The 26,631-nt window shown below is 38.9% G+C and overlaps 2 protein-coding genes and 1 long non-coding RNA gene across 6 annotated transcripts in view; 1 reads left to right on the top strand and 2 right to left on the bottom strand.

The window, feature by feature from the left end:
- Positions 1–3,098: 3,098 nt before the first annotated feature.
- LOC133881932 (MADS-box transcription factor 23-like) overlaps positions 3,099–26,631 on the bottom strand; it is a 49,033-nt gene continuing 25,500 nt past the window's right edge. For all 4 annotated transcript variants that reach the window (XM_062321010.1, XM_062321009.1, XM_062321011.1 and 1 more), the window contains 7 exons: positions 17,670–17,748; positions 12,172–12,233; positions 4,180–4,279; positions 4,037–4,078; positions 3,861–3,944; positions 3,513–3,670; positions 3,099–3,410 (listed from right to left, as the gene is read on the bottom strand). In XM_062321010.1, coding sequence (XP_062176994.1) covers positions 3,395–3,410; positions 3,513–3,670; positions 3,861–3,944; positions 4,037–4,078; positions 4,180–4,279; positions 12,172–12,233; positions 17,670–17,748 — 541 coding nt within the window. In that variant the 3' untranslated portion in view covers positions 3,099–3,394. The remainder of the gene's footprint in view (positions 3,411–3,512; positions 3,671–3,860; positions 3,945–4,036; positions 4,079–4,179; positions 4,280–12,171; positions 12,234–17,669; positions 17,749–26,631) is intronic.
- On the top strand, positions 3,386–12,060 carry LOC133881934 (uncharacterized). Its single transcript, XR_009902619.1, has 2 exons — positions 3,386–3,623; positions 11,658–12,060. It is a non-coding gene; the product is annotated as an uncharacterized LOC133881934 (long non-coding RNA).
- On the bottom strand, positions 22,629–25,398 carry LOC133881948 (triosephosphate isomerase, cytosolic-like). The gene is made up of 2 exons (XM_062321025.1): positions 25,311–25,398; positions 22,629–23,284 (listed from the first exon to the last, which is right to left on the bottom strand). The coding sequence occupies exons 1-2, from the start codon at positions 25,396–25,398 to the stop codon at positions 22,737–22,739; spliced, it is 636 nt and encodes a 211-aa protein (XP_062177009.1). The 3' UTR covers positions 22,629–22,736.

Here is a 26,631-nt window from a genome sequence, read left to right as displayed (position 1 = left end):
TAGAACTCTTCATGTAAAAGATATCTAGTGTAATCTAGATGATCTATTCTCTATATATACTAACACTGCCATACGTTTGAGGTATGCAGTTTTCCTATATATCCTAAAATCCTGTACTCTCAAGCAATGGTATCCAGTTTTGTACACTCTTACTCGTTTTCCAGATGCTTGGTTGGTTGATAATTTGTCTATGGTAGATGGAGTAGCTCAGTGGAATGTTGTATTTACACGGTATGCTCAGGATTGGGAGGTGGAAATGGTTCTTTCCTTTTATGAGCAATTATATTCTACTCGGATTTGTCATGGAGAGGTTGATAGGTTGGTGTGGAATCTTTCTAAAAGGAGGAGCTTTGAAGTGAAGACTTTCTATAGAGCCCTAGCTTGTCAAGAGGCGCTTTCTTTTCCTTGGAAGGGTATTTGGCGTGTTAAGGCTCTGAAGTGGGTGTCGTTTTTTGTTTGGACAGCGGCCTTAGGAAAGATTTTGGCACATGACAATTTGCGTAGGCGTCATATAGTGGTGGTAGAGTGGTGTTGTATGTGTAAGAAGAATGGGGAATCCATTGATCACCTCCTTTATTGTGACGTGGCACGGGTTGTGTGGTTCTCTTTCTATAGGTTGTTTTGGGTGGAGTGGGTCATGCCAAGAAGCGTGTTGGATTTGTTGAGAGGTTGGGGTACCTTGCTGGGTCGTGGTCTTGTTACGCGTCTTTGGAAGCAGGTTCCCTTGTGTGTAATGTGGGGTGTTTGGCGTGAGCGGAATACAAGGCTATTTGAAGATGTAGAATTACCAGTTGTGGACTTGTGTCGAAATGTGCTTAATATGTTACATGTTTGGGTCTCGACGCATAGGCCGAGTCGTATTATGTTCGCTGAGTTTTTTACATTCATGTTCTTTTGTTTCCTTTGATTATGGGCACTTTTGTATACTTCCTGTGTACTAGGGTTGCGCCCCTCTGTGCTTTTTATTGGATTTTATTACTTATCAACAAAATTATACGTTCACTCATTGCCATGTCATCTTGGCATCCTACAGTATCTGTGTGGTTGCATTAGACAGATGCAATGTGCATTATGACTGTATGCTTTTTTTAATTTGACTTCAATGATGAAAATTGCTTCCCACCCTATGCTGATGGTTTTATTTTTACTATTTAGGAAAAACATCACTTAATCCCCTTGAATTGTCCTCGCTTTTCCAATTACCCCTCAAAACATAAAAAACTCTCAATATGGTGTACCCAACTTCCAATTTTTTGCAATGTCACAACTTCGTAGATTTTTCCGTTAAATCATGTCTAAATTCCCAAAATACTCTCTCTCTCTCTCTCTCTCTTTTTCTTCTTTTTTTTATTTATTTATTTATTTTTTTTTAATATTGAAAAAATCAAAGATTCAGGCATGTGTATTTTTGCAAATTCTGTTAAATCCTAACCAACTCTTGAATCTTTGCAATGTTTTTTTTTTTTTCCTAAAAGGGGGGGCATTTTGGGAATTTTGACACGCCTCGGTTAGGATTTAATGGAAAATCCTAGCGAAGTTGTGAAATTGAAAAAAATTAAAAGATAGATACACTAAATTGAGAGCTTTTTAAGTTTATGGGGTAATTGCAAATGTGATGGAAGTTTAGGAGAATTTAGTGAAGTTTCCCCCACCATTTATGTTCTAATTTTTTGGATTCTCAGCATGTTTTCATCCTTTATTTATTTTTTTATTTTTTTTGTATCTTACCATTTTAGTTTTGATATGTTGACACTTTGGGTTGCCTACTCATAAGCTGTTGCAAGTGTAATTTTCATTTTTCATGTTGTCTGAAATTTCTATTGCCAGAAAAAAGTAAGTTTAATCATTTGCTTTTTTGGTGGGCCATAACATTATAGGCAGGGATGATAAAAGAATGTGGAACAGATGCCAACGACATGAATTCCGGACTTTGTTCAACACACATACTAAGGGCTCGCTCGACCAGCAGGCACCACATATAAGCCATGTGGGTACTCTAAAAGAAATCTTTTCAGGGTGCAAAGAGCTAGAATTGCTGGCCTTAGTTCAGTTCACATGCAAAGGAACTTCCTGAGATGCACAAAGCACAAAGCACAAAGATGTAGTGCTTTTTGCTAGACATGGCTTTAGGGAATTACATATGACATTCATGGGGAATCATCCACTTCTTGGGCAGTGAGTTTCAGAATTATTTGACTTCACTAATGTTTATCTTCTATTTGATAATACTGGGGCACTGATTAGCTTACAGTTAACTTATTCAACATTCAGGGGCAAATTGCATGAGATCACTTGGATGATGTTCAATGGTATAAAATTAGGAGCAACACACCTGACTAGTGTTTCTGCCCAGCTATAAAGGTTGGTTTTTCTCCATTTCTTTTGATTCTTTCCTCTTCCTCTTTTTTTTCTTTTTTTCTTCTTCTTCCTTCCTTTCTTTCTTTCTTTCTTTCTTTCTTTCTTTTTTTTTTTTTTTTTTTTTTTTTTTTTTTTTTTTTTTTAAATATATGCCATTTTCTTACCCCTGTTGCTCGAGCATAATTTTTGATGAACAAATGCTGTTGTCTGATCCGATTATTAACTCGGTCAGATGTTTTATGTTAATATAATGTTTCTCGATGGAACACGTTAATTTGAAAGTAATGGATAAAAGATAATAAAAGTACTAATTGTTCAAAGCACAGTTTTCTACTTCATTGGTATTCTACAAATAGTTTTAATTGCCTATATACAATTTTGCTGTCTCTAAATGGGTGGCTATCCCTGCATGCGTTGTGTGCTTGGACATCTTTGCAACTACATTGGCGGGCTTACAGCGTTATAAGTGAAGCATGACAAATCCAGAAACTGTATGGGTTTTTTTTATTTTATTTTTTTTTTAACAATCTTCAGTTACATTTTATCTTCTAAAGAGTATGACCCATAAATTTCATTCACGCAGTAGTTTTATTTTTCTTTACCTTTTACATTCTCTTTTCCTGAAATTTTCACCAAAGGGTTAAGAAACTTCTGCTACTGAAAAGGTCGTGAGCAATCTGAGAGTTTCTTGTTTGAGATGCTGATTATTAATCTTGACCAAGATTATATAGGTACCACAATTACAACAATAGTTCGTTTGATTCATCACAACAAATTTTCAGACAGCTGGAACAACACATTCCATGTGTTGGGGTTTCCCATTATTGCTTAAATTTACATGGCTAGCTGGGTTCTATTATAATTTTTTTTATCTGACTTTATAGAAAATTTCATAAAAATTTACAGTCCTGCTTAATAAACTGTATCTAATAGCTGAAGTACGAAATATCACTGTTGAAAGCTTCATTACCCACTGTGGGGCAAGTTGTTGATGGGATAATGACAGATAGCCGTCCAGAGTTGTCCAATAGATTTGCTAATGCAATTGTAATCTGTTGAAAATTTTGAAGAGATATTGATAGGATTAATATATATGATATAATTGCTTTAACACTCTTAAATTGTATATGGATGTCATTAAATTGAGGATATACCCCAGTTCTATTGCTTTTTGTGGTGCTGCATTGTTTTGAGGCTGCGGTTGGCTTAGCTGGAGATGGATGGGTGTGTCCAGATCAAATCCATTGCTGATAGTGCATGGAGCAGTAAGACTTCTGCTTGCTTCATTCACATTCCTTGCTCCATAATAAACCTGAGATGCAAAGCTTCTTTTAAGCTTGGCTAGAAGAAAAACCTTCACCTTCTTTAGTTTTAAGATGAATACCATGAGCCTTATAGCTAGCTTATTGGGTTCTTTATTTCCCTCACCGAAGGTTCTTGTCTATGTTTAAATATTGAAAGAAAAATAAAAAGAAAATTTAGTGATGTACTAAAATCAATACCTTCTTTTTCAATTCAATATTTTCTTCTTGAATAAGGTCTATCTTCTTGTGTAGTTCTGTATTTTCCTGATGAACGAGATTTCCCTACAATGAAATGAAAGAAAGTTAGTGGATGAAAGTGGAAATTGAACCTAAATATGAAGTAGGAGAACTTCAGCCATTTTTTCCTGGAAAACCTTCTGGTTTAGTTCTTTTATTTGACTGGATAAGAAATGTTCCTGCAAAAAAGAATAGATTCATCAAGGTTTGCACATGTTCTATTTATACGTTGACCATTGGATTGCTGGAGTAAAATTTAAATAAGCTAGTGTTCTCATACCTTCTTAATCCGGACACCCTTCAAACTCATTTCCAGTTGAATTTCTAGATTTGTTAGATCCTCAACACTTAAACCAGAAAGTTCTTTGCCCATCAATTGCCTGCATGTATCATAGTTTAAGTATAGCATACACTATCAAGGTTGTTAGGTTTTATGTTCGGTAATTCAGTGTGAAAACTAAAGCGGCTGCAAGTCTAGGTTTATTTGATGAGACTTGATTTGCTGCTTAAAGTTGAAGAGCTGAAGCTGTCATTCGTTAGTCAGTCGATTGCCGTTTGAACGTGACCTTCAAATGTTTTAAAAGAATTGATATCTAAGAGTTTCGGTCCCAGTCCCAATCACAGAAGGTTCGAACAAAGGTCTTCATACTTTAGAAATTCAAGTTCCCAAGAAGGTCGGTCGCATCAAGTTCGAACGAAGAAGTAAAGTAGTTTACAAGCTTACCCAAGAGACTTGGTCACAAGACCGTTCAAACTTTGTTTGAATGGATGTTTTTAAAAGAGCCATAGAAAAGTTCGGTCGCAAGCTCGTTCGAAGAAGGTTTGAACACCATCATCATTAAGGTAGATCTGAAACGTTTGGTCGCAATCGTGGTCGTACAAATTTCGAATGCCGCCACCGAGAAAACTGTGAAACCCTAGTATGCGTTTGAACGCACTACTAACCTGTTTAAACACCTCTACGATGCTACCTCTAATTATGTTTTCAGAAAACTACTTTCACCTAAACCTTAGTTTTTCTCAGGGCCTTTATAAGCATCCTTATGCACGATTTTCAGAAGACTCTGAGGCCAATAGTTTGTGAGCTAGGAGAGAACCCTTGGATGTGTATGCTTTCAATTCCTTACCGCTCTTATAGTGTCGTTAAGCCACACAAGTTCTTAAACCCTCAAGTCACTGGAGTTTTGAGTTGTAGAGGAGATTGAATAGAAGATTGCCAGATTTCTAGAGCTATGTAGTAGAACACAACTTGACCTTTTGTTGGGTACAAGTTAGGTTTTTACTATAAAAGTTTTGTAAGTATAAACCGATTGCAATTTTAATCTTCTATAGTATATTGGTTTTCTTGGTTTGGCTGCCCCGAAGTGGTTTTCCTTTTGAAGAGTTCATTGAAAGGTTTTCACTTTGTCACCAAAATTGTTGTGGAAGAATTTCAATTTGTATCAGAGTAAGATTCACTTTGTTAGGATTAACCTCTTGAGTGTGAGCCCTAACCCTAGTTTTCATGGCTCAACCTTCTTGACCATGTTGTCAATGGCTCAATCTCAATCTTTGACCGTCCCCCTTCCTTTGATGGTAATAATTATACCTATTGAAAGGTTCACATGAGAGCATTCCTAAAGTCCTTGGATAAATGTATCTAGATGTCTATTAAGAGGGGTTGGAATTAATTAGCTACCAATATTTACGGGTGTTCTTTATGGAGATCGGTGATTGAGGTGAAGTATGGGAGTGTGAGGGGAGGTTGGTGTTCTTTGCCGGTGACGAGGCCTTTTGGAGTCAGTGTTTGGAAGTTTATTCGAAAGGGGTGGGATAATGTTGCCAAGTTTTTGCGTTTTGAGGTGGGTGATGGGTCTCATATTCGCTTCTGGCATGATTTATGGTGTGGGGATAGGCCTCTCAAGCTTGGTTTTCCAGCTTTATTTTCTATTGCGCGTTTTACTGAAGCTTGGGTGGTGGATAATTTGTCTGTGATAGTAGACGTGGCTCATTGGAATGTTCTCTTTACGCGCAATGTTCAAGATTGGGAGGTGGAGATGGTGATGTCCTTCTTCGTACAGTTATACTCTACTAGGGTTCGGCATGGGGAGGTTGATAGGGCAGGGTGGACTCTTTCCAAGAGGAGGATTTTTGAAGTGGTCTTTTTATAAAGCTTTAGTTTGTCACGAGACGACTTCCTTTCCTTGGAAGAGTATATGGCGTGTCAAAGCTCCGAAGCGGGTTGCGTTCTTTGTCTAGACAGCGGCTTTAGGGAAGATTTTAACTTATGACAATTTACGTAGGTGTGGTATTGTGGTGGTAGAGTGGTGTGTTATGTGTAAGAAGCATGGGGAATCTGTTGATCATCTTCTTCTTCATTGTGACGTGGCCCGAATTGTTTGGAGTTCTTTTTATAGATTGTTTGGGGTGGAGTGGGTTATGCCTAGTAGTGTTGTGGATTTATTGAGTGCTTGGGGCACTTTGCTGGGTCGTGGTCCTGTTCACCGTATTTGGAAGCAGGTTCCTCTATGTGTCTTGTGGCGTGAGAGAAATTCTAGGCTTTTTGAGGATGTGGAGGTACAGGTTGGGACTCTTTGTAGAAATGTGCTTAATATGTTATATCTTTGGGTGTTGGCGCATAGCTTGGGTAGTATGCCGTACGCTGATTTTTTACTTTCTTGTTCGTTTCAGTCCTTTTTTTAGGGGCTCCTTTGTATACTTCATGTGTACTAAGGTTGCGCCCCTCTGCCCTTTTTAATGAATTCTTACTTATCAAAAAAAATATATATTTATGGGTGGTCGAAGGACAAATTAAATGCTTGTAGTTGGAATAGTAAAGGGATACATGCCATCTTTATAGATGTTTCACGGATGAATTCAAGAGAATTTCAATGTGTGAAACAACTATAGAGGCATGGGACATTCTAGAGGCCACTCATGGAGGTACTAGAACTGTTAAAAACTCAAAACTTCACAGGTTGACTTCTAGGTTTGAGAAGATTAAGATGAAGGATGATGAAACTTTTAATGATTTTTATGTCTGATTGAATGATATTGTGAACTCCTCCTTTAACCTAAGTGAAACGATTCTTGACAATAGAATTGTCAGAAACGTTTTGAGGTCTTTGCCTTAGAGGTTTAGACCAAAGATGACTGCTAATGAGGACAGTAATGACCTTGATACAATGAAAATTGAGGAACTTGTTGGTTCTTTGCAGACCCATGAACTTACCTTGCCTCAACCAAAGAGAAAGACCATAGCCTTAAAAATTGTTAGGGAAGAGGCCAGTGACTACGATGATGAGGAATTCATTGATAAGGAGGACTTGGATTTGCTTGTCAAGAAATTTAAGAAGTTTCTCAAACTTAGGAAAGGTGACTTTAGGAGACCCCCCCAGATCTGGTGAGATATAAGGGTGACTCCGAGGGGAGTTCTCATTACAACAAAAAGTTCAAGGGTAAGAAAGAGGAGAGTACTCAAGGCATTGGGTGTCATTATTGTTTTGGATTTGGACATGTTAACCATGAATGTCCTAACTATAACTATAAAAGGTCCAAAGGCAAAGCTATGAATGTCACTTTGAGTGATAAGTCAGCTGATGACTTGGATCAACTCGATGTTAAGAATGGCAACTTCATGGCTTTGACCGTTTCTTTCAAGAATGGTGATAGGTGTACTAGTGTGGATGACACATTTGACCGAGGTGAGTCATTTCAAGGTGATTCCGATGAGGTTGATTTGCTAGTGGCTTATAATCAGTTTTTTAATTAGTGCACTAAATTGAAAAAAATTGAATAAACAAACCTTTAAAAAGTTGAATGAACTTGAGCATGAAAAATAGTCTTTGGTTGCTAGTGGCTTGTAATCATTTTGGCTGATTCACATGCTTTGATCGACTCTGTTAAGTCTAAGAATTGTGTGTTGACTAAGAAAGTTAAATCACTTGAAAAAAAGTTGAGATGTCTAAAAAGTAAATGAAAATGTTTGCTAGTGAAAAACTTGGCTGCATGTTAAATTTTCAGAAGCCTCATAGTGACAAAGGAGGTTTGGGTTTCAAATTTGTTCCTTCTACCTCACACACTCCTCTTGACACTAAAGGTGAGATTGCTTTTGTGTCTGCTTCTTCTGATAAGGGTTAAAGTATTGTTTGTGATAAATTGTCTAAGCCCAAGTCAGTTCCTCCTCATAGGAGACAACTTCCTTCTAGGTTTGTCCCTACTTGCCATCATTGTGGCAAAGTTGGTCATATATAGCCAAATTGTTTCTTATTAAGACCTTGTGACCGTGTGCATGAAAATTGCTACCCTAGGAAAAATCAAAATGGTTTGTTCAGATTGGTTAATGATGTCTTGTATAGGCTAGATGTGTTGGAAAAGCAGAAGATTGAAAGTCATAGGGAACCACACATAGTCAAGCAAGTTTAGGTTAGAAAAGGGGACCATATTCACCCTTTGAAACAGGATACTGGTAGTTATGCATTGACTTAGGACATTGTGTCCCATCCCTAGGATTGTTTTTTTTTTTTGATAAGTAAGAATTCATTAAAAAGCGTAGAGGGGCGCAACCCTAGTAAACAGGAGGTATACAAAGGAGCCCCTAAAAAGAGGACTGAAACGAACAAGTAAAAAATCAGCGTACGGCATACTACCTAAGCGATGCGCCGACACCCAAAGATATAACATATTAAGCACATTTCTACAAAGAGCCCCAACCTGTACTTCCACATCCTCAAAAAGCCTAGAATTTCTCTCACGCCACAAGCCCCACAAGACATAGAGGAACCTGCTTCCAAATACGGTGAACAGGACCACGACCCAGCAAAGTGCCCCAAGCACTCAATAAATCCACAACACTACTAGGCATAACCCACTCCACCCCAAACAATCTATAAAAAGAACTCCAAACAATCTAAGCCACGTCACAATGAAGAAGAAGATGATCAACGGATTCCCCATGCTTCTTACACAACACACCACTCTACCACCACAATACCACGCCTATGTAAATTGTCATGAGTTAAAATCTTCCCTAAAGCCGCTGTCCAGACAAAGAACGCAACCTGCTTCGGAGATTTGACACGCCATATACTCTTTCAAGGAAAGGAAGTCGTCTCGTGACAAACTAAAGCTTTATAAAAAGACTTCACTTCAAAATTCCTCCTCTTGGAAAGAGTCCACACCGCCCTATCAACCTCCCCATGCCGAACCCTAGTAGAGTATAACTGTTTGAAGAAGGACATCACCATCTCCACCTCCCAATCTTGAACATTGCGTGTAAAGAGAACATTCCAATGAGCCACGCCTCCTACCACAGACAAATTATCCACCACCCAAGCATCAGGAAAACGCGCAATAGAAAATAAAGCTGGAAAACCAAGCTTGAGAGGCCTATCTCCACACCATAAATCATGCCAGAAGCAAATATGAGACCCATCACCCACCTCAAAACGCAAAAACTTGGCAACATTATCCCACCCCTTTCGAATAAACTTCCAAACATTGACTCCAAAAGGCCCCCTCACCGGCAAAGAACACCAACCTCCCCTCACACTCCCATACTTTACCTCAATCACCGATCTCCATAAAGCATCGCGCTCCTGAGAAAACCTCCAGATCCACTTTCCCAATAAGGCATGATTAAAATTGATAACATTACGAACTCCCAGTCCACCAGCCTTGATTGGAGTACAAATACGATGCCAATTGACTAGATGAAATTTAGTCTTATCACCCATACCACTCCACAGAAATTCCCTTTGAAGCCGCTCTAGTTTCTTAGCTACACTCACAGGAATAAGGAACAAAGATAAATAATAAGGAATGCTAGATGGAGTAGTGTGAATCAACGTCACCCTACCACCCTTGGATAAATAAAGTTTCTTCCAACTAGCCAGCCTTCGTTCCACCTTCTCAATAACCCCTTTCGCTTAATGATTTGTAAACCTCTGTGGGTGTTTTACGTGAGTGTTATGCAAGAGGAATGATTTTATGTGTAAAGTGATTTTCAAAATGGTCGATAAGTGGGAATTAAAATTTTAATAATTCTTGCACAATTTTATGCATAATTTGATTGTCAAAATTTTGAGTTTGACCGCGTGTGAGTCTTTGTTGGGCAATTATTAGTGAGGATAACACATCTTTGTGGACCAAATTGACCACAAACTAGTTGAACTTCGGACTTGCATTTCAAGTCAAATCTCTCCTGACTCACTAAAGTACACATACGCGATAGAAAAAACCGATGTTACTAGATATAACAAAAGGTGAACATTGTATGTTTCAAAATTGGAATCTGTATGTCCTCGTAGTAAAAGCTAATGTTAACTCATTGCGGAAAAATACGAATATTGTAAATGGACTCGGATAACATTTTAGTTCTTGGTGTTAGGGGGGGTAAATATATGAGTGTTCCTAGGTCCTAGGAAAATTGGTTTGACTTTTGGTCTTTAGAGTGTGCTTATCCTATGCTTGTGATTTCACTTGTTTTAAATCATTTTTGATAAGTTGAGTATCTAATCATTCCACTTGTTTTAAATCATTGAGTATCTAATGTTGGAAGTATGCATTCAGTATGTTTTTGTGAGTGAAGGTTAGCATTTGAATTAGCAGGAGGCGTGTGTTTTGAAATTGTATTACATGGCATTGCATGTTTGAGTTAGACATATCCCTTGGTCTCATTTTTGCATACTAGTTAGCATTGCACATATGTTACACCTTTTTAGCCTTGGGCATTTCTTTTGTTGGCTTTCCCTTTGTCATTTTGTGACAAAAAGCGGGAAACATTAGATAAGAGGACTAAGTATTGGTAGTCAAGGGGGGTAAGTTTGATTGATGTAGATGGTTTTTGTGATTATGTGTTTGATATTTTTATTTCCATCTATGTACTTTTGAAACTTTGATTATTTGACGGATTTTGTGATTTCATACTGCTTATATCTATCAATATCTATTTTGTTTGTCATATTGTGGTATTTTGATATTTCTTGTTTCACATGTGTTTGATGAGTTTGTTAGTGTTGCAAAACACAAGATCTTCATCAATGAGTTTGAAGAAATCATAGTTTACTAGTTCAGATTTTTCTTGTAATTCATGGTAATTTTTCAATGGGTTGTAACGTTGTAAGTTTTGTCAAAGAATTGTCAAAATGGGAGTTTTTTAGGTTTTTAGTGATTTGCAAATTCAGTGTTAAAATATGTTTGGTTGTAAGTTTTGGGTCTAGGGTTAAGTCGGCGTAAAAGTTGATTCAAGTTTGTGTATGTTGTCCAACATAGACCTAGTCAGAGAAAAACGACCATATCTTTTGATTTGGACAGCAGATGAAAGCAAACGTGGTGGTGTTGGAAAGCTTACTCAAAGGGCTACAGCTTTGTATTTCATGAAGATTTGTTATTCCAATGTTTACTGGATCAAAATTGGCAGTCAATAGAAGTTTGAAAATCTGAACAAAATAGCTCTGTTAGAAACTGTTCGAATGAGATTTGGACAGAATGGCTAGTTGCAACCTTGGTTTCGAGGCGTATGAACTAGATTTGGACAGAATTGCTCATTTGGAGCGTGGTTGGACCACGTCTGAATGTCGCCAACAAGAAAACTTTTTTAACACAGCTGACTTAGCCTAAAAATCTCAGTTTTCTCTCAGTCTATATGAGTCTCATAACTCATGATTTCCATACTGTTACAGAGGCAAATTCTCAATTGTTTTAGAGAGTTTATTTAGAGTTCTTGAGCCTAAACAATTTGTTATGGATCATTGATAATTCTCTTTATTCAAACTACAGAAAAGCTTTCAGTTAGCAGAGTTTTGATTTGAAGCGGATTGGGTTCATTCGTGAAGGTGATTCATATAGAAGAAGGCCAGAGGTTCTGGAACCACTGCAAAGGGAGATGAACGTGTTGTTTACTGTGGTTACAAGATTGGGTCTTCAGAGTTACTAAGGTTTTGTAGGTAGATCAATTTGTAACACAAAACTTCTATAGTGAATGCCTTTAGGGTTGGCTGACCCCTGTAGTGGTTTTACTTTTTGAAGAGTTTTTCAAAATGTTTTCCACTTCGGTATCAAAATCTGTATTGATTTCTTTTACTGTTTTCTTGATTTTGGTATTGATATATGTGGTGGTTGGATTTGAAGTTGATAACTTTGTTAATCTGACTAGAAATTTAAAATTGAGATTTTTTTTGAATTGATACAAATTGGGGTCTAAATGCGGAATTTCATTGTGCATTGCATGTGCCAAATGCTAGTAGTAATGTATGGTTTAGTATTCTTTTTATTGAGCATCAAATGATTATACCTGTGGCATTCTTGCAAGTACTGCAGCCGTTGCCTCAAGGTTTCTGCCTCCCTTTGCCAAAACTATCAAGTAGAAACCAAATATTAGTCGACTCCATGATTAAATTATTAAAACACTTGGAATACTGTATAACCGCAGCAGTTTAAACTAAATTCTAAAGTACATTGTTTAGTATATATTGATCAATTACTTCTGAATTAGTAGTGATGAATGGCTGGAAATGGAGCTAAAAGCAGAAAAAAGACAAGGTAAGAACCTGAACTGAATGCGGTACTTCAAATTACTTAGTTTGCCCTGTTATGCTTACACTTTTGCATTTATTTTTAACTTGTGGCCTTTCTATAATAGTGTTATGACATTTGTTATGGAGAAAGCCTGGATGTACCTTTTAGAGTAAAAAGGTTGAGTCCCACATTGCAAAGATTTCACATGAGTGGGTGTTTAATAGAGCGTAGTTCAGCCCAAACCCATTGATCTAAGCTTTTGGGTTGAATGGTGTCTCAATACATTATATTATGGTCTCACTAGAAGACTTTCTAGGTTGTTAATCTCCCTAACATAGTTAGTTAACAGGGCAGCGGTCGCAATTCTGTCATCTCCTAGAGAAGTCCTTTGACTGTAATATTTAAGACTCAGTGTTCTCAGCTACTGATCAGCCAAGAAAAACAAACTTTCTTTTGATGGAATTGCATCAAAATTTGTAACTTAAAGACCTATCAAAAGCTTCTTTTTCTCAAACATTCTATCACAGGAATTCTTTTCTTATTCTGCAAATGCAACAATGAAGACATTAGATCAAGGGCCTTGATGCAAACAGACATGTATGCACAAGATAAAATTTCAGTTTCTATTGCCGTGGAATATACAGTTCAATTGCTTTGGAATTTACAGGTTATGTATCCATTTTGTCTCCACCTTGAGACTCATGCAGACCTATTGGATGGATGTAAAACTGGTTAGCATCTGTGTTTCGCTTTTCGCCGTCCCTGCTCCTATACATCCTTGCATCATTAGGGATACACATCATCTTTAACACCAGCATCATCATCTAAGGCTTTGTCAAAGAGATGCTGCAACTATCTATGGGGATAAACATCATCATATTTACCACCCACATTTGATTACTCATTTGTCATTCTACCCACAGTTTCATGCAAATGTCACTCATAGCATGAATTATAATTTGTTTCTCTTAATCATTGCGTGTTCAAATTTTCAGAAAAAACTTGAATTCTACTGTCTCCTGCTACATTATTTTTTTCTAAAGGTACTTGTGATATTAAGAGTGCATTTGTCTCCACGATTTCATATGCTAAACACATGTTTTTAAACTAAATCGCGGAAAGTATCCTGTTTGAGAGTGCGTTTGAAAAAATAATGGCCAAAAACACAGAAAAAGGTCGAATTGCGATTTTACTAAATGCTTAACTATGTTTTCTAAAAAAATCATGTTTTTATTCACTACATTTTGAAATTGCTAAACTAAACACATCTAACAAAAGTATTTGCAAGCAGCAACCTCAAGCTTATTGGCTTATTGAGTCTCCCTGATGGAGAAGCAACTTTTCTATCCAAGCGACAGGCAGATTTACATGGAGGGTGGGAGGGGATGGGCCCCCCAAGTCTTCAAGATTCCATGGTATATAAACTCTCTTTCATGTTTAGACTAATTGAATGCATTTTACTGATTTATTTTGTTATATAATGTCTGTAAATTGGTGCTACGTAGAATTTCACATTGAATATTTAGTTCTTAACTGCCAAATGTTCCCCAAAAAAAAAAAAAAAAAGTTTTGCATTTCCATACTGTTGGTATTATGTAATTTATTGGTTCTACATATTGTAGATCTTTATGCACTAGTGAGGCATTTTTGGTTGTCAAAATTTTAACTTAAGACTTATACCAATGCACCCATCTTTTCACAGATTCAACTAAGGCCAAAGGCATTGTTTCTAAAGCATATAATTTGGGAGAATTAACAGAGGGCAACCAAAGAATGCAAGCTGAAGATCTCTTAATAACAAAAAGACAATGTAAAGGAATTAAGGGTCCGTTTGGGTTTGCGATTTCAAAAAGTGCGATTTAAAAATAGCGATTTTAAAATGTGCGATTTAAAAAAGTGATTTTTAAAAACGCAATTAAGCGTTTGGCAAAATCGCAATTTGGCCTTTAAAATCGCAGTTTAGCCATTTAAAATACTGCGTTTTCAAAAAAACACCACATTGCCTGCGATTTGAATAAACACTTTTCTGCGTTTTCAAATCGTAATTTTTTAAAAACGCAGTTTCCAAACGGTTCACTTTCTGCGATTTGGTTTAAAATCGCACTTTTTCTCTACGAAATCGCAATCCCAAACGCACCCTAAAATGGATGAAAAAGACTCTTCTCTGCTTCTCCTCTCTCTCTTAAATTTCTCTTCTCAATTATTCTAGCTGTCAGTTCGTTCTCGACTATAAGGGCATCAACCGGTGGATTTCATTCTTGGGTGGTATTCTGCTTTGGCGAAGATGTAAATCTCCTGTGGGCTGGCCGTCTGTGTTTTGGGGGTTTCTTGCGATGGAGAAGAGCTTTATTGTTGAGTCGAAGTCCTTTGTTTTCTCGGTGGTGGAGGGGGCGTCGGTGCTACCGGTGGTGGAGAGAAGAAAAGATTTTCTTGGCGAGGTCATTCTGAGCACCCATTGTGCCGTCTGGCTTGCGTCGATATTGGAAGTTCTTTTGGGCTTTCCGGCTGATCAAGATTTTGTCAAGTCTTTTAGAGAAGGGTCGAAACTCGTGATCGCTCGAAGAGATAGCAACAAAGCTGGCCGGTTCTTAGAGGCGACAGCTTTCGGGTTGGGTGGTCGGAGAGGGAGCATTCGAATCCCTGAGGGGCGTGGAGGATGGTGTTGGCATAAATTCTCCGGCGAGCTAAGAAAGGTCTCAGACTTCTTCTCGGACATGGTGGGATGCGGGTTACGATCATCGTCTGCGATGGTTAAGAAAGATGGGAAGGAGGATGGGTCAAGAGCGGGTTTGATTTCTAAGGGTACTGGCCTTTCGTATGCGGAAGTGCTGAGGTCGGGTTCGGTCCCAGTTGTGGGTGGTCGGAAGTCCAGGATGAGGGCGCCGCTAGAGGAGCCGTGCGTTCTTGATCTCTTTCCGATTCTGAGAAGAGATAGAGGATTCTCGCACGGCGGTGGATTGCTCTCTTCTGGAGTCCATTCCGGTTGATCCGCCGGACCTGGGCAAGTCCCTTTGTCCGCTGGGCAAGTCCCTTTGTCCGCTGGGCAAGCAGAGTTCTCCAGGGTGTTCTGCTCGAGGCAAGGTGGCGTCAGCAAAGGGGTTTAATTTGAATTCAAATTTGTATACGGGGAAAAACATGCGGAATAGGTTTTACTTGGCTTTGGGCCGAGTGGTTGGGATATTCTTGGGCCGGGGTTCTAGGTCCATTCTGGGTCTTAAACTCAAAGGCTTGTTACCGATGAAACGGTCTTTCGGGTTTGGGCTAGGTCGAAAACGTTTTGGTTTTCGCATGGCCTGCTTTCTGCCGAAATCTAGTGTTCCCCGTCCGTCGTGTAACAAGCCGGTGTCAACGCCAGAGATGTTTCTAGTTCGTTCTCCTTCTGGGAGTATGGAGATTGCCTCGTCAGATGCCTCTGAGGTAGCGGGTTCGGCGTCGCCGTTATTTTCTGTTCCGGCGTCTCCCTCTTCTATTCCAGTGTCTTCTGGGCTGGTGACCTTGCTGTCGATAGATCCTGGGGCTATTTTTACGGATTCTATGGCTTCCTCAGAGACTGGTCGGAAGCTTTTTCCACAGGTTCTTGATCCTGTGGACTTAGGGCGTGGGTCGGAGACTTCTGCCTTGGGTTCTCAAGTTTCCATTGTGATGGGCTCGCCGGAAGGGAGGATTCTCCCTTCCTCTTCCCTGGGTCCAAGCCTCTTATTCAGTACAAATGTAAAGGGAGGAAGCCAAAGCCGATGGTGGGTGAAGGAAATCATGAAGATGTGGGTTTTCTCAGGCGGGGGTTTCTTGAGTCGAGCTCCTCCTCTCTTTCATAGGCAGATCGTAGTTTCTCAAGCGCCCGCCCTCTCAATTCTGCGGGTGGTCTCCAGGCTACCTCTCCTTTGGAGCTGTCCTTGGCGTGCTCTATGTATTTTGGGGATAAGGGGGATAGAACTATGGCTTTCCTCTCTGCCTTTGATGAGGACCATAGGAGGTGGGATATGATTGAAGATTGTGAGCTTTAGGGGCTTAGGGTTGGGTTGTTTTGTGGGCTGTTCCTTGTCTGGTCGGTGGTAAGGATGTTGTTCTTGTATACTCCGTGTGTACTAGGGGCGCCTTACGCTGTTTTTTTTTATAAAATTACAATTACTTATAAAAAAAAAAATGGATGAAAAGAAGTGGGTCAAGAATAACATTACTTTTAAAACAAAATTTTTGGCTCTGACATCTCTTGTAACTATCTTGCTTTATTTGCATATGTGCTTCTTTGGTGGAAATGTTAGGGATTTCTCTCTCTCAGGTTTTAATTTCGATTTAAGAATTACTTTTTGAAGCCCTTCCTTTAATTTTTGATCAAGAAAGATCTCTATTGATTAATAGAGAGCAGGATAACCTGTAGTTCTAACAGTATAATGTAGATTTAGAAATTTTTCTATAGGGAATCGAAAAGCTTTTAATGAATTTGATGCTAGTTATTTTATTCACCACTTGTGAATTTTGTTCTAGTTTTTTCCTTTTAAGTGTACAAATTGTAGTGGTCGTGAAAAGTTTTCTCCTTTCTGCCTTGTTCCCATTGTCTATTTGTCACTTGGGCTGCACCTGGTTTGATTTTCATACATAACATTAAAGTTTGCGTAGGTTTAACAAATGCAACATCTCATGAATACAGCTGAAAAAAGTGATATATATTAATGACTAATCAGAAACTAATTTATAAGTAGTTTATCTTTCTGTATATTATTTGATATAACCTTTCATTTTTCTGGGTGGTTCTGATGCAGCAAGTTATATCAGCCCTCTTCTTAGTAGTACTTCAATTGTCTTGATCAGTTAAATTTTTGAGTTAGACCTTTTGTATTTTTCATCTTTCCACATTGGACTGATCTCCTTGATATGACATCTGATGGACATAGGTTACTGCAGGATATTGTCTCATTCTATGACCAATTTCAAAACAGAGTCTGAGTTCTCCTTAATCAATTGGTTTTAATCTGCATTTTTTAGGTCATTGCTGATATATTATAGATGGTACTGATTGTTCCATTTGCATCTGTTCCCATGTTACTATTTCAGCATGATTGTTCATATATATATTCACAAATTAAACCATCTATATTATTACCTTTCTGGTTGTTGATGTCTGTTCTTTATAAAGAGAAAAAGAACCTTGACATCTTAGTTCTTCTATTGCTGGTTTTGTTGCTCTTGTGAACTCTTGGAGCAAAACATGACAATATCAAGTACATACGCCTCTATTTATGAAGGAAATATTTGAGGAAAATTACGAATAATTACCTTGACTTCGGAAATAGGATTGCAGAGCAGTTGTTCTTCCTCGTTTGCTTTGTTGTAACGCCCAATAACGGATTTCATGCTGGTAAAAAAACGCACAGTATCATCGTCAAAGTAATCCTTTTACAGCCATTATGAACATAGCAAAGAACTCTCATTGGAGTCTCGAATACAGTTAATACAAAATGCTAAAAAAATAATTGAATTTGGAGTCTCGAATAACATATTATTTGTTTATTAGAATACCTTTTTTTTTTTTATTAAAAATAAATTTTTTTTTAAAAAAAATAAAAATTCCAAAGATTGATAATCACTGCCAAATGAGTTCAGTGAGATAAGGGTGAGATAAGTGTATAGAATGTAGCATTACTCTTTCTGAAATTTAATTTTTTGCTTGAAATCCTAAAAATGAAATCATTAACGAACACGATGATCAGCTTATGGCACTAGTCGCAAGTTCGATCAATCAAACTCTCGGTTCTTTCTCCTATGGCATTAGTTGCAAGTTCGATTGAAGGTTAGTCAAACTTCTAGAACCAGATTTTTGGACTTCTATTGACGATCTGTTTTGACCTAGTACTTTAGAATTGGAAACGATTTGTGAAATATAAAATTGAAATTCTTTGAATCAGCTTTCCGTTACCACCAACTTTGCCCTCTGATCTCGAAATCACATAACATAGACCATTTTATTCCAATTGGTATGCTGGTAAACTGGTCTACATCAACGTCCTCGGGTTGGAGCCTCGAATTCGCTCCATCATTTGATGAATTGCCATAGAAAGGAACTAAATAGCTTTTAGCTTTGTAAAGCTTGTGAAGTTGAATAACTAGACCGTTTACCTTCCATATTCTCTCCTTTGGGGTGTCTTTGTTCAACTTTGATTCATTACCTTCCTTCTCGATCAGTTCATCAACAATTCAGCACATTTCCACACTCAAGTCCTCCGTATACTCGTGATGCTATTCTGTTTCTGAAAACTATGTGATCTTCTGCTCTAGAAAATCCTCTCCACTGGAAATCTGATGGCATGTATTGTCCTTTAACCTATTTATTTCTTGCAGCTCTCCATTCAATTCTTCTACATGACGCTAATCATTCCTCTCTGTCTTACAGGGTGTGAAGAGCGTTTACGTCATTACCAATAAAGGTCTACCCCCTGCACATAATCTTCCTCACATTCCTTTTTATCATTATGCCCTTTCTCTGTATTAACCAAGTCATCTTTAGATTATTCTTAATCAATTAACAACCCTATCCATGATGGCCTCCCTACCTAGAACCAACTATCCTATGACCTAATTTACCTCTCTGAAAACATCGTGGTGGGGTACTAGTCGAACCCGACTTATTAGGTTGCATATTCGCTTGCCTTTTACTGTCCCTATTATGTATAGGTGTGTAAAAGTTGGATAAACTGTGTTTGGATTTTGGATTGATCATGGAATGGAAAATGGAAGAACAATTGAGATTGAGTAAAATGAGGATCGAAATCAGATTGCAAATTGTTGGCAAATTCGAGGATGCCTTCCCTCCAAGTTTCTCAAACAATACAATTCAAAAGCTGTGTTATTCTACAGGCTGGAACCTTATATACTAGCCCATATACTTGGCCTTCAACAAAACGCATACCTCTAAACATAAACGATACTATTGCATTTCCACTTAAACGACACATATAATTGAACAAAACGCACGGATCTCTTTCACACACACCGATCTCCTTCATGCACCGTTTTGACAACACACAAGTGACCTCCAGCTGTTCCGCAACAATCCTTCCACTTCATTCTCCTACTGTCGCTTATCCACAACACATTATGTAACACCCCGGTCCCATATTGGAAAGAGATAAATAACTTACTTAGAGTGAATGGTTTATAAGAGATAGATGAATGCTAAGTCTCACATTGCCTAGTTACTAGGTGAAATTGAGCTTTATAAGTTATTTTAGGGAAAGCTTCAAATCGACTAGTTCTTTTGGGATGATAGCGTAGATGTGGTTAGCGCAGATGCGGTTAGCCCTTTTTCTTAGTTCGTTACAAATGATATCAAAGTCATCTAGTAACGCCAGGTCATGTGGTACTAGAGCACTGCATGACATAACCCTGACGAGGACGTTAGGGGTTTAAGGGGGAGTTTGTAATACTTCGATCCCATATTGAAAAGAGATGAATAGCTTACATAGAGTGAGTGGTTTATAAAGATACTCATGGGTGCTAAGTCCCACATTGCCTAGTTACTAGGTGAAATTGGGCTTTACAATGAATTCTAGGGAAGCTTTAAATTGACTAGTCCTTTTGGGATGATAGCGCAGATGTGGCTAACATTTTTCCTTGGTTCATTACAGCTTCCCTAAAATTCATTATAAAGCCCAGTTTCACTTAGTAACTAAGCAATGTGAGACTTTATGCCTATGAGTATCTTTATAAACTACTCACTCTATGGGAGCTATTTATCTATTCTCAATATGGGATCGGTGTGTTACATCTTATCTTCTCACAGCTTCTGCACTTCAACTTCAAAATACCGTCTTTTTCTTCAACTTCAAAGTTCCTTCCTTTCGTTATGCAGAATTGCCCGTGACATTACCTTTCCCCCTGCCCCCCTTTTCAAAAAACACCTTGCTCACAAGGTGTGGGTAGGTGTGTTTTAGGATGTAGAATTCCTCCCAAGTAGCGTCATCAGCTGATTGCCCTTCCTAACGAACAAGCAGTTCAATGAAAGGGTGATTGTGCTGCAGGCGAGAACGGCGGTCGAGCACTTCCACTAGTTCGTGACGAAGAACTCCATTGGCATCCACCAGAGGTAGCTTCGGCAGGGAAGAAGAAGTTGATCCCAACTTGGGCTTGAGTTGGGAGACATGAAAGACCGGATGGATGCGAGCCTCTGGTGGCAAATCCAACTCATAAGCAACCTCACCTAACTTGCGGATGATGGAAAAGGGCCTATAGAAGCAGGGTGAAAGCTTGAGGGTGCAGCGATATGCCACAGAGGACTGCCAATAGGGCTGCAAGCGAAGGTAAACCTGCTGTCCCAACTCAAATTTTCGCTCGGTACGCTTTAAGTCTGCATATTTCTTTATACGTTGTTGAGCCTGCTGCATATTGTGTTGGAGGAGGGTGAGGATCTGCTTGCGTTTGCGAAGCACCTCATCCACTTGCTCAACTCGTGTAGTCTCAAAAATGTAATTAAGCAATCTAGGAGGGGGTAACCCTTAGACTGCCTCAAATGGGGTTAATATGAATAGAGGCGTGCCAAGTAGTATTGTACCAATACTCGACCCAAGGTAGCCAGTAAGTCCAATGTTTAGGTTGTCCTGAGTGAAGCACCTCAAATAATTCTCTAGGCACTTGTTAATGATCTCAATCTGCCCGTTAGTCTGCGGGTGATACCTAGTGCTCAACTTAAGAGAAGTGCCTTGTAACCTGAAAAGTTCACTCCAGAATGCACTAGTGAATGTAGGGTCCCGATAAGAGATAATTGATTGAGGCATGCGATGTAGTTTGAAAATGTTGGAGATGAATAACTGAGCCATTTTAGCTGCAATATGAGGATGTGAGAGAGAAGTAAAATGGTTGTACTTCGATAAGTGATCAACCACCACAAAAATCACTGAATGACCCTGAGACAGGGGTAAGCCTTCCCCAAAATCCATAGAAATGTCGGTCCAAACCCGAGTAGGAATGGGAAGAGGCTGAAGCAATCCCGCAGGGGAAATGTTTTCATACTTATTCTGTTGACACATCTCACACTCCTGGATGAACTTCTTAATGTCCTTTCACATAACCTTCTAATAAAAATCTCTCTTGGCCCTATGCAAAGTTCATTCATACCCTGAATGTCCTGCCATAGGGTCACTATGCACATACAGTAGCACTTGAGCCTTGGGCTTTGGAGACTTCCCTAGTGGATCTTGTGCTTATAAAGAAGAAGGTCATCTTGGAGGGAGTACTTCCGGGCATCCAAATCATGACTATGCTACTTAGAAAGCAATTGTTGTAGCCCTTCATCCTTTTAATACCGTTGCTTGAATTCTGCCACCCAACTGGAAGTAGGAATAGACAATAAAGACAATGACAGCTCTTCATACCAAACCTCCCTTCTAAAGAGGGCATCGGCTACCCGATTGTCCATCCCTTTCTTGTACTCCACAGTGAAGTCATAACCAAGTAGTTTAGTTATCCATTTCTACTGGAAGGGTGTGCCTACCTTTTGCTCTAGCAAGAACCTAAGGCTTTGCTAGTCAGTCCGAACCACAAAGGATTGTCCCAAAAGACAAGGCCGCCATTTCTGGATAGCCGTAACTAGGGCAAACAACTCCTTTTCATAGGTGGACATTTGCAAAGCTTTTCCCTTAAGAGCCTTACTAGATAAGCAATAGGGCGTTTCTCCTGCATAAGACTTGCCCTTATGCCCATGCCACTAGCATTACACTCGATAATGAAAGGTTGAGAAAAGTTTGGTAAGGCTAAAATTGGGGCCTAAGTAACAACAAGCTTAAAGACCTAACAAGCCTCCTGAGCTAACTCTGTCCAGCAAAAGGAGTTCTTCTTTAACATAGCTGTCAAGGGAGCAGTAATAGAGCCATATTCATTGATAAACTTGCGGTAGTATCCAGTCAAACCTAAAAAAGGTCTCAATGACTTAATATTTTTAGGAAAATGTCAATCCACCATGGCCTGAATTTTTCATGGGTCAGCACAAACCCCTTGTGCAGAAACAATGTGACCCAAATATTCCACCTCGACACACCCAAATCTACACTTAGACATCTTAGCAAATAAATGATTCTGCCTTAAAATGTCAAGTGTCATTTGCAAATGGTTGGTGTGTGTCTCCATATCCTTTTTTTTTTTTTTTTTTTTTTTTTTTTTTTTTCCTTTTTTTTTTTTTTTTTTTTCTTTTTTGTAAACAAAGAAAATCTGACTCTTTAGTATACTTGAAATTAATCAACCAAAATCTCCAAGGACAGACATGAATTACAAAATTATAACACAAATTTTCCATTAAGCATTCAAGAAGGAACAAGAAAGGCTGCCAGATCAACACATGGTAATGATTTTCAATCAATTCTTGTTCACTGTGGCTGACTTGATAATGTCGATGAACTCCAGCTTAAGGGAAGCTCCACCAACCAAAAATCCATCCACATCTGGCTGTGTTGCCAATTCTTTGCAATTTGCTCCATTTACAGAACCTCCATAGATAATTGTGGTTGATGCAGCAACTCCAGCACCAGCATTGTTATGAAGCCATTTCCTCAGCTCACAATGAACTTCCTGAGCCTGAGCAGGGGTTGCAACCTTCCCAGTTCCAATGGCCCAAACTGGCTCATAAGCCAAAACAATATTATCCCAATTTGATACCTTATCTGCAATTGCTTTTGTTTGTGCAGCAACAACAGCCACTGTAGATCCTGATTTTCGCTGTTCAAGAGTCTCTCCAACACAAGCAATCACTTTTATGCCTTGAGAGAGTGCATATGCAACTTTGTCTCCAACAAACTCACTTGACTCGCTCAAAAGAGATCTTCTTTCAGAATGACCAAGGATGACCCAAGGAATACTCAAATTGACAAGTATCTCAGCACTGATCTCTCCAGTAAAAGCACCACCTTATTATATACCAAAATATCATAAAAAAACACTGGGATGAACTTCCGCAAGTAGGAGTTATAGATGTGATTCATGAAGCTTTAAAATATGGAAGGGGCATTAGTTAGCTCGAATGGCATAACTACAAACTCATAGTGGCCCTCATGAGTTCTAAAAGCTGTTTTGGGAATATCAGCATCAACCACCCTTTTGATGATAACCAGATCTTAAATCCAATTGAGAAAAAACTTTTGCACACAAAACTCATCTAAAAGCTCATCCACAACAGGTATAGGGAATTTATCATTGATAGTTATCTTGTTTAGAGCTCTATAGTCCACGCACATCCTCCATGTACCATTTGCCTTCCGAACCAGCAACATTGGGGAGGAAAATGGACTATGGCTGTGCTGAATTACTCCAAAGTCAAGCAACTCTCGAACTATCTTCTCAATTTCTTCCTTTTGATAAAAAGGATACCGATAAGGCCGAACTGAAATTCACTTCACCCCTTCTTATAGTGGAATAGAGTGGTCATGAGTCTTAATCGGGGGTAATCCTTTAGGTTATTTAAAAATATCTTCATAAATCTTGAGGATTTTTGCCACGGGTCCTGGCAGTTCTCCTTGGTCTTTGTTGGTAACTCCCTGCTTATGAATTTCTAAAAGCTGCGTTGAATCTCCAATCAATTGGAGTAGCAATCCCTTTCTTTCCTTCTTAGAAAGTTTAAAGGAGTCTACTTCTAGCCTCATATTAGGGCCTTTCTTATGACCTTGCAATACACAGCCAACTTCTCCATGATGAAATCCCACAAAATAGGTCCTAGAGTTCGGAGCCATTGTATTCCCAATACTATATCACAACCAGCCATTGGCAAGATGAATAGGTTAGTTCTAAAAACATAACCTTGCATTTTTATTTCCACTTCTCTGTTACGACCTGAACTAGCAATCTCTTGTCCATTAGTTATTCTCACTGTAATCCCGTCCTAAACAGTTGGCTGAATGCCGAGTGTGGTTGCCATTTTAGTATCCACAAAATTGTGTACATTTGATGATACCTTAGGAATCCCACAATTCTCATAGTCTTAGTGCTCGGAGTGCCAATGATAGCATTTAGCGAAATCTCATGGAATTCTTCTAAAAAACACTCTCCCGGATCTTCTTATGTAGGAGGTATGTCTCTCACACTATCCTCCTCACCTTCTTCCAAAGCTTCAATAAGAAATAGTTTTTGCACATTGCACACATGACCCTTACTCCATTTTGAATCACATGAATAACATAATCGTTTCCTCCTCCTCTCTTCTATTTAAGCCGAAGTTATTTTCCGAACTAGAACCAAAGCTTGGTTAGGGCTGTTACTGCCCTTCCTGGTTTGTCTAGCTCCGAATTGAGGCAGAGGATTTTGCTTGAACTGACTTTGCATACTGCCTCGATTACTAATGAAACCATTCCCCTTAGCAAAACCAACTGGCAATTCGGCATTCATTCCATGGCTTGAATGATGGAATTGGTTAGAATTCCAGGCAGGTCTAGTAATCTGTTTAGAATTTAACACACATTCTTCTTGGATTCTAGCTAAAGCATAAGCATCAACCAAACTTTTAGGATTGAACATCCCAACCAGTAACCTTTTCTCATCCTTAAGCCCTCCTAAAAAATAACTTAGCTTGTGTGATTTGGGCAGACCTTGGACCTTAATTGCCAAAGTATTAAATTGGTTTTTGTAATAAGCCTACTTGTTTCAATTTAGATAATGTTTCCATTGGATCATCATAGGATCCTTTGCCAAACCTAATCTGCATAGCTCTACCAAATTCCTCCCAATTTGCCACACACTTACTAGCTTTCAATTCTTGAAACCACACTAAGGCCTTACTTTCCATATGAAAGGAAGAGATGGAAAGGCGTTGTACATCCAGAGTTCCATAGAAATCAAAAAACTGTGCCGCATGGCATCACCATGTCTCCAGATCCTCACCATCGAACTGATGAAAATCCAATCGGATTGTCCTTGTTTGGAATCCTTCGCCCGAATTATTACCTTCATGATAAGAAGATCCACCGCCATAGAAACTATGGCCATTGTTCTCAAGGTGAGTTGCGTGATCATGATGGCCATCGTTCGGCATGGTGTAAATTGCTTCATCATCTCCGTTTGAGTCTGCTTCATGGATGCTTGCAAAGCGGTTTGCAAATCAGCTTTGGTCACCATCTCCACCTACATGTGCGTCACACTTTCCTTCAATTCTCTCCACTGTTGTAATTTACATGTCATTGTAATTGACCTAGTTTTCATATGCACTGGATCGTGGGCTTTGATACCACTTGTAACAGTTGGATAAACTGTGTTTGAATTTTTGATTGATTATGGAATGGAAATGGAAGAACAATTGAGATTGAGTAAAATGAGGATTGAAATCAGATTGCAAATTGTTGGCAAAATCAAGGATGCCTTCCCTCCAAGTTTTTCAAACAATACAACTCAAAAGCTATGTTATTCTACAGGCTGGGGCCTTATATATACTTGCCCATACATTTAGCCTTCAACAAAACGCATACCTTTAAACATAAAACGATACTACTACATTTCCACTTAAACGACACATACTATTGAACAAAACGCACAGATCTCCTTCACACACATCGATCTCATTCACGCACCGTTTTGACAACACACAAGTGACCTCAAACTGTTCTGCAACAATCCTTCCACTTCATTCTCCTGTTGCCACGTATCCACAACACCTTGTCTTCTCCCAGCTTCTACACTTCAACTTCAAAATACCGTATTTTTCTTCAACTTCAAAGTTCCTTATGCAGAACTGCCCATGACAAGGTGGTGACACCATATTATGATTAGGTTGTGTAGGTTTTGTTGGACTACTACCACTATTGTTTCCTCTTACTACACCCTATGGATTCTTGGCTAAATTCTTTTCCAACTGTAAGGCTCAATGATGGGCTTCAGACACATTTATAAGGTCAAAGAAATTTAGAGAATCATGGAATTGTTGTCTCATACCTCTAACATACCTTGAAACCGTGCATGGCACGAGTCGGTAGAACTCTGTGGTATAGTCATCCACAGAAAATGCTCCTTTTTACTAGAGATTTTGAAGCCATTGGTAAATCGTCCTCACATAGTTAAGGGTTAAGAACGTTGCCCTCATGTGCTTCAACAATTTTTCAAAACTGCTGATCTTTGGCTTTTCCTGGCGAACATTGCCTTGGAACTTTGATATGGGACGTTTGAACCCTGCCTTATATTTGCTAGTGTTGTTGGCAACCATGGAATGCTCCTTCCTTACTCCAAGCCCAACAAATGGATTGATGGGTTCTCCCTCAATGCTATACCCATTACC

Source organism: Alnus glutinosa, chromosome 11 (assembly GCF_958979055.1).
Source record: "Alnus glutinosa chromosome 11, dhAlnGlut1.1, whole genome shotgun sequence".
Taxonomy (NCBI): domain Eukaryota; kingdom Viridiplantae; phylum Streptophyta; class Magnoliopsida; order Fagales; family Betulaceae; genus Alnus; species Alnus glutinosa.
This window is presented reverse-complemented; position numbering and strand designations above follow the sequence as displayed.